Source organism: Olea europaea, chromosome 7, assembly GCF_002742605.1.
Source record: "Olea europaea var. sylvestris chromosome 7, O_europaea_v1, whole genome shotgun sequence".
NCBI classification, from domain to species: domain Eukaryota; kingdom Viridiplantae; phylum Streptophyta; class Magnoliopsida; order Lamiales; family Oleaceae; genus Olea; species Olea europaea.
Genome location: NC_036243.1, coordinates 23,924,738 through 23,933,106, shown reverse-complemented (window position 1 = coordinate 23,933,106; position 8,369 = coordinate 23,924,738). Strand labels below are relative to the sequence as shown.

General features: G+C 34.8%; 1 protein-coding gene across 3 annotated transcripts; it reads right to left on the bottom strand.

Annotated features, from left to right (window-relative positions):
- Positions 1-3,410: 3,410 nt before the first annotated feature.
- Positions 3,411-6,953, bottom strand: LOC111397518 (G-type lectin S-receptor-like serine/threonine-protein kinase At4g27290). Of its 3 annotated transcripts, none has more exons than XM_023024495.1 (7): positions 5,541-6,953; positions 5,150-5,263; positions 4,854-4,978; positions 4,561-4,771; positions 4,229-4,466; positions 4,008-4,158; positions 3,411-3,925 (listed from the first exon to the last, which is right to left on the bottom strand). In XM_023024495.1, exons 1-7 carry the CDS (start codon positions 6,877-6,879, stop codon positions 3,617-3,619), a joined length of 2,487 nt encoding a protein of 828 aa, XP_022880263.1. In that variant the 5' UTR covers positions 6,880-6,953; the 3' UTR covers positions 3,411-3,616. The 3 variants fall into 3 exon arrangements, 2 of the variants coding, with proteins under 2 accessions (XP_022880263.1, XP_022880264.1); XM_023024496.1 differs by having other exon boundaries at positions 5,622-6,953; XR_002703259.1 differs by having other exon boundaries at positions 3,858-3,925; positions 4,008-4,075.
- Positions 6,954-8,369: the final 1,416 nt, after the last annotated feature.

The following is an 8,369-nucleotide window of genomic DNA, read 5'->3' as shown; positions in this document are numbered from 1 at the left end:
TATATATATATATATATTTGTTAAAATTGTGAATCATTCGTCTTTTGTAAATCATCTTGTTTGTCATAATCAAAAAGGGGGAAATTGTTGACATGGTTGACTTCCGTCTATGTTTTTATTATAACAAACAAAATTTAATTTTGGTTCTAACAAACCTACTTTTAAATCATGATAGTTGAAATCAAATCGACCATCGCATCAAAATAAAGATTCATGCATAGGACAAGATAAATGCACTTATGAAGAACGAAACGAATGTCAATGTCAAAAGGAATCAAGATCGAAGTCATAAACTTTGATGATCGAGCATATTGAAGAAAACTATATTAGAACTCTTGAATTTATATGTAAAGGTATAACATTTTAATATTTAGCAAAGAAGTCTCGGGAGCTCAAAATAAAATCATTCAAGGTAAAATCTATTTTTTTTGAGCTACCGGACGGTCCAATAGTGTACCGAACGATCCGATAAAGGTCTTTGCCCAACAGTCAAATTTGTTAATGTTCTGACACCTGACTCACAAACGGCTAGTAGCCTTGTCCAGTACGTACCGAACGATTTGGTACACTTATCCGGTGGGACAAACTCTTGACCAATAGGAAGATTTTTGAGAGCTATGAATACTATTTTCTCTTCACTATTTAAAATAACTGTTCATGAGCATTAAGTGAAGTAATTTATTGACTTTCTCAACCTTATTCTTCACTCTTTTAAAGATCAAATTATTCATTTATTGAAACTTTTTGAGTGATCAAAAGTTGAAAAATTGTTTATCTCAACTAAAGTTTTTCAATCAAAATACTTGAGCTACCTTCTTTGCTATCAATTAAAGTGTTTACCTACTTTTCTCTTAAATTCAAACTAAGTCTATATCATTTATTAAGAGAGAAGTTTTTCACTTGTAATTTCAGTTCTCTTATTTTTGGATTGTGGGTCGTGTTGAGGTTCCAAAAATTTCAACGGTGTAAAAGGATTGATACTCCATGATTGTAAGACACCGGAAGCTTTGTAAAGGTTGGATTGCACTATAAGTCAATCAAATATAGTGAAAAATACCTTGCTCGTGACGGAGAGCTTGGTAACGGGGAACGTAGATCGTTGATTGGATCGAACCTCCTTATTGCATTGTTTGCGCTCACTCTTCCCTTCCTCTTATTATTTTTTATGATATCTTGCTTACTTATTACTTTAATTGTTATTTGCTTAAATTTGAACTTATTTTCGAAAAAGTTTCAACTAACCAATTCACCCCCCCCCCCCCTCTTGGTTAGTTGTTCTTGGGCTTTCAATGCGGAGGTGGAGAAGTCGCTGTTGTTCTTCCTAAAAGAGAGTTGAAAATACTTTTTGCATCGAAGGCAATGGATCAAGGGCAAGGATTTGTGTATGTAATGAGGAGTAGGAGTCATTCAATCCAAGAAGGAATTAAAAAACTTGCTCATCTTCAGCCTTTTTTTTTTTCAGCAAGGTCCGTAACATTCTGTAAGTCACCCAACTCATCTCATATCTGCTTAATTTGGTTATAGTAATCATGGATGGGTTGGGTATTTTGTGTGAGGTTGTATAAATCATGTTTTAGGTGATAGAGCCGGATGTTGTTGTCGTGGCTGAAATGAGATTGAAGATCTGTCTATAGGTTCCGGGGATTTGTGTGATATTCAAGAGAATTTACAATAGAGGGGCTGATGGTATTGAGCAACCAAGTGAGGACCATGTCCTTGGTTTGGCCCCATTGAGAATAGGTGGGAGAATCGACTGTAGGGTTTTGGAGAGTGCCATTCACAGAACAAAGTTTGTTTTTGGCATTGAGGGCACGACTTATAGCTCGCTGCCATTTAGGATAATTGTCTCCGGTGAGTAGTCCAGAAACAAGAATGAGATTAGGAGAATCAAAGGGATGTAGGAGGTAAGGAGAGAAATTTGGGACTCGAGGAGGTGTGTTGGTTTCAACAACCATGAGGACACAGGAAGAAGAGGATCTGATACCATGTTAAAGAAGAAAATGGATAATTCTGCTGTATGTTTCATTCATTCTTGAAGTCAATAAATAGGTACAATGAGGTTGTTATACAAAGAAAATTGGCTAAGATTTATGCTAACATTGTGCAATTTTCTATAAAGGTTTACAAGGAAAATTGACAAACATCCATGCTGATTTTGTGCAAGAATATGATCCATGCTGATTTTGTGTAATATACTGATTTTGTGCACATTGCAATCCCTGTTGATTTGCAATTGGATGGAAATGTCAATAACAGTAACAATGCATGTTGTGAGTTAGAATGCGTCGGTGGTTTAAGGAATTATTTGCTCAAGATAGAGGTGGGAAAACACATGTACTTATTCCTGAATCCATTGCTAAACAGCTATACTGTCAGGTTTCATTTTAAAATGAGTCAATCTTTCAAGTGGTTTAGTAAATTCTCTTCTGCAATATGTGCCAGTATGTTCGAAGGATTCGTCAATTTCGTGGGCCACGATTTATTTGTCATGCTCTTTTTTTCATTAGCATATTTCATGGACTTTAAGGCCTACTGTTGTTAAATCAATTCAATCAATAAAGATTTCACAAGCATAAGCACACAGCAAGATCAAGAACCTGGCGATGTATGAACGACGAAAACAGAAAGACTAAGACAAGTAAGTTTTTATACTGGTCGGCGTATAAATGCCCTACATTCAATTCAGGGCCCTCGTTTGATGATAGAAAGCAATGGAGTAAATAAATGGATTACAAAATAATCTTGAAGTAAAAGACACCTCTGCCAGAATTTTGATTCGAATATTATGAATTTTCTCTTTCATTTCACTTCATAGTGTGCTTAAAGAGCAATTTTTTTCATTAATTTTCTAAGAAGAGGACGCTCTCCATAGTTTAGTCATGAATTCATTTCCGAACAGTAAAAACTTTCTCAGTGAGCTCTCCATAGTTTAAACTCATTACTCATCTCTAAATTCATTTATTCTGAAAATTGTACAAAGAACTGTATTAACCTTTTAAATTTGCAAATGCCAAACAGACCTAATAACGACCAAGAAATGAAAAATAAGAAAATATTTTACTATTTTATTTTTTTTCTAATCTTATAACTATAGCAAAAGTGTTCCTCACACTTGGTCAAGCTGATTAACCACGAAAGTCAAAGATCGAAAAATCAATGGAAACTCTTATTATCACGTGACGTAAAAATGTGAAAGAAGAGTAAAGCTTTCAGAGTGAGATCACGGAAAATAGATCACTGCTTAACCTTGTTCAAGAACACGTCAAACCTCATGTTAGATGTAAATATTCAAATGTTTAATTTCAGAGTGTTTTTAATTTCTAGTAAACGTTTGTCAATTGATATCAGAAATATCTTTTTTAAAAATGTGATGCACAAGCGAGGTGTAAAAACTAAAAGCAACGAAAGAGTGCTAAAAATCATTGTAGCCCGGGCTGTTTTCAGTATATTTCCGTCGACATTTCTATCTTTCTTTTAAACATAGCCCAGTTGGGTGTGAAGTTCAATAGTGCACACACGAAATATCTTCAGTATATGGCATGCTAGGAAGAATTACAAGGTAACAATAGTACTACTATATGCAACTCATTCACATGGTTATGTGTACATAAATATTTTATCTTGCTTCTGGCATAGTTACTGTCACCATATTATGGGTGAGATATCTTTCTTCATTTCTTGACATATCTGATCCTGTGCAACTTCTCTCCGTGAAAAACCCAGGCTCTTTAGGTTGTGGCAATGTCACACCCTCGATGCTTAACATGACAACAACTGATGCCATTGTTGGCCTGTCTTCCGGTAGTTTTTGGACGCACAATAGACCTACGTGAATACATTTAAGTACTTCAGATTCGACGAAAGATAGCTCATAAATATCGTCCATTAGTTCCTCTGCCCTGCCTTCATTCCACAATAACCATGCCTACAATATAATGAAAGAAAGTTAATTATTTTCACACAGATTTGATAAGGAGAGAAGGAAAGTTCAGTTTTACATTACTTACATGACCTGCTAGATTATGATGATGGCCAGGATGGTGAAATGTCCGATTCTTTTTGCCACTCACAATCTCTAATAACAATACTCCAAAACTAAAGACATCAGATTTCACTGAGAACTTACCATCTACAGCATATTCAGGTGACATATACCCACTGCATTAACATAACATAAAGTTCAACATATAATGAATGCACATTTTTCGGTTTTTAGTATGAGACTTACTATGTTCCAATAACTCGCTTTGTTTTGCTTTCAGTTTGATCTTCACAAAAAATTCTCGCGAGGCCAAAATCAGAAATTTTTGAGTTCAAGTTACTGTCTAGCAAAATGTTGCCTGTCTTGAGATCTCTGTGAATAATTCTCAATCTAGAGTCCATGTGAAGGTAAAGAAGTCCTCTTGAAATGCCCATAATAATATCAAAGCGCTTTTGCCATGTAAGCAATGCTTTTCTATGCTGATCTGCAATAAATAAATCTCTATTATTGATATAAAATTATATAATAATATGATCTTATTAGTCATTTGGATAGGAAAGCAAGGGAAGCAGATTTACCGAAAATGAAATAATCCAAGCTTTTGTTGGGCATATACTCATAAATTAGCATCCTTTCATCTCCTTCAAGGCAACAACCCAAAAGCCTTACAAGATTTCGATGTTGAAGTTTGGCAATCAGAACTGCTTCATTCTTAAACTCTTGAAGACCCTGTCCAGAATTCTTCGAAAGTCTCTTCACTGCAACTTCTTGCCCTGTTGATAATGTACCCTGTAGATATTTAAAGGATCTGTCATGAAGACATTCTCATATTCTTATGCAGAACAATAATTTATATATTGGCCTTTCTTACCTTGTACACGATTCCGAAACCACCTTCTCCTATTATATTTGTCAGAGAGAAGTTTTCAGTTGCAGTAGTAATTGTAATCAGATTAAACATGGGTATCTCTATATCTTCATCTTTGGTCTCAAATCCTGCATATTGAGAGATTTGTCGGATAATGATCAATGGCAAATTAGTTAATCGCTGCTGCAAGATGTTATAACTTTGTGCTGAAAATGGGATAAACTTGGCTCGGAAAGAACAAGCGTGGATTATACAAAATAAAAGGAAGTAATTCACCGAGATTGAACTTGTTTGCATACCTCTTTTCCTTTTGCAATATTGGGGAAGACACCAGATCAAGAAGCCAAGGATAAGCACTCCAGAAAGTAGTGATATGACCAAGATCAGCACAAGCCTTGTATTTTTACTATTTCCTGAATGTCAAAAGTTAATTAATCTTTATCGGCATTAGTCATTCACAACTACCTAGATAACTAGATGATTTTAATAATGTTGTTATTCACATTAGTACCAAACCGCAGTATGACTATGAAGGACAGTTATTTTGCTTGATAATCTCTCCAATGCGCACAAACGTTGATATTGGGTTTTAATTTACTATAATGATAATTTTGATTGGATCCCTAGAAGAAATTATCATTATAAGAAACCTGAAAATGGGTAACTAGGTAATATGATAACAGAATTTACCAAATTCCTGGAAGAAAGTGCAGTGGCTGAATCTGAGAAATCTAAAACAAGATTGAATTATATAATCCGATGTGCACTTACTAAGTTCTGACACCGGCATTCTTATATAGATCACATCTTGCCCATTTTTCTCAGAAGACTCTCGAATATCAATCAGATCCCCAAACCACATGAAACAGCCACTACCACCTTCACGAATATCTGATTTTGCATAAGCTATACAAGAGCAGTCTTTCAAGCATTCAGACTTACATTGGTTTAGACTCATGCTCTTGTTTAGCGAAAACTGCAAGAGATCTGGCAATTTCACATTGCTGAGCTTTACAAATCCTTCTTCTTGCTGGCAATTTAAGGGAATCCTTCTCACACATCCACTGGACCAATCAAGTATGTCCCATACATTCTGAGATTTAGGGACAAATCCATATAAGCATTCACAAAATTGCTTGTTGCTGATTTTGCAAATGCCATTTGGGCCACAACGTCCATAATCGTCGCATTGATCATTTTGCGAGGAACGCAGAATAGTCCATGAGGAATCCCCTTGGTTCAGTGCAAGACGTTGGAGCAAACCTGATGAAGTTACAGTGAACCTGCTGATAAATGAATTGTCGGTGAACTCGTACATATATTCTTCATCGTTATAAATGAAAACTGGTTTGAAAACTTTGTTCGACACAGCTCTGGAACCACTAAATCGAATTCCATTCCATGGCCCGGTGCGGAATAGCTTCTTTGATCCCTTTCGAAGAACAAATTGAGGCATCCCTAGATTGTCGATTCTGTAAGTGATGTCTCCAGGAGAGGGATCAGTGTCATATTTCCATGCTGTTAAATACCTATTTACGTTGGCGCTCAAGTTCCATCCTATCTTCATTCCTGGTAAAAGCGTATCAGATGGGAAATCAAAGCTTTGCCATAAATATGTTTCTGAATTATCATCCTTTCGTCTGAGAACAAGATTCCCAGATTCCAATAGCTGTGCAACTGACCCTTGGACTCTTCCCGAAGAGTTTGATGACCAGGAAACGCCTCTTATACCATTCAGGAGAATAAGATCCCCATCAGGGCTAATAGTTAGAACTCCAGATGAATTCCATAAAGGAGTTTCCCTGTTTGCAACCCACACGACAATTTCTGGGAATTTTTTGTACCATATTCCTATGTACCATTTGCTTGAATTACTGGGGGAAAAGAATCCTAATTCAAAGCTTTTGCCCGAGGATACCAAAGTCTCCCCATTTGTGATGGTAGCATTAGAGGTCAACGTATCAATAGCTGTGCAGAATTCCAAGAGTGAAGAAAAGAGAAGAATGAATAAGCAAATGGAAGGGAACATTTGGAGCTGTATGATTTAGTGTGTGCAATGCCTTTGAAGGCGTTCTATATAGCCCAGAAAATTTGGTAATAATATTACAGCAGCCATGATAGACTCAATATCTTAAACACTGTCAACGTGTTGCATAACGTAAAACCCATATAAATTTATTAGGAAATATTATTTTAGAAATATAATATTTGGATCGTCAAAATTTGAATTAAGTATTTGTAAATGTCTATTTAAATATTAAGTAAAAATTTATTTAACGACAGAGAATTCAAATGAAATTTGATTAAAAATTTAAAAGGTTGCTTTGAATTGGTTTGCTAAATAAAGACATTATCATAATGCCCTTTATAATTGTTGGGAAATTTTACGGCAATTCCCATTATTTCTTTTTACCCGCAAGATCTTTTGTTGTTCAAGACAATATTAGCAAACAAAGACAAATAAATAATATAACGCACAAATTAAACGGACCATCAAAAATTTTCACTATATGAAAAATTATTACAATTATATAGAATTCCACTCACCAACCAAATCCTTCAAGTATTACAAAGAAAAAAATAAACTCGAGTTTTATTACATCCACTTTTCTATCTAATGAACGAAAAGTCTCAAAATGCTAGACTCACAATATTTTTCTCTCAAATCAACTCTCAAGCCACACATGAAATAATGAAATGCATCCATTATTTATAGAATCAATAACAGAGTAGAAGAGTTTAATTTAAACTCAAACAAGACTTCTTTAATTCAACAAGGATTCCTTCATGTGCAAGACTTCTTTAAATCAACAAGGATTCCTTCATGTGCAAGACTTCAAAACCGACTGTAAATTGGAGACCAAATTTTGCAAGGATTCTGCTCTCAACTTTAATTAGAAGTCTTTCATACAATAAGTACCTTTTATTATTTGCAATAGACATCCTCCACCTTTTGACTTTTGAGTTAATTATCCACAATAATCATTGACATCTTTGTACTTCTAAATATATATTATACAAATAATGTAACTGTTTATATCTATTAAAAAAGTATTAATTGATTATAAAGTGAAAAAAATAATATTACTATGAGTAATAATATTTATAGTGAAGAGTACCGGTAGTCATCCTACGTAATATACACGTAACAGTTTGTATATATGGATGCATCAAATTAAAAAAATATCATGTGTATGACATATAAGACGACTCCGATAGTTTTCAATGTGAATAACATTCTTCTATTACTATACATGGAAAATGTTGTTAACTGAGAGTTCAGATCGATGAAAGGGAAAGCTTTGACAATTTTGCATCCTGTAGTTTCCTAGAAATATCTAGGGATGGCAATTTGAACCGTCAAAATCGAAAACCACGGTTAACCGAACCGAATGGGGCGAAAAAAATCGAACCGATGGTGCAATGGAGCGAATATGATTTTTATTTTTATGAACCGGTTTGTGGCAGTACGGGTATGGTATTTACACCGTCGAACCGAAATCGAACCAATTACTTGCA

Bases quoted from the DNA above. Each gene is read 5' to 3' on its own strand.
- LOC111397518 (XM_023024495.1), bottom strand. From the start codon at position 6,879: ATGTTCCCTTCCATTTGCTTATTCATTCTTCTCTTTTCTTCACTCTTG. The intron at 4,979-5,149 runs GTATGCAAACAA...CTCAATATGCAG, and splicing joins ATATTGCAAAAGGAAAAGAG to GATTTGAGACCAAAGATGAA. The intron at 3,926-4,007 runs GTAAGTAATGTA...ATTATATTGTAG, and splicing joins ATCATAATCTAGCAGGTCAT to GCATGGTTATTGTGGAATGA.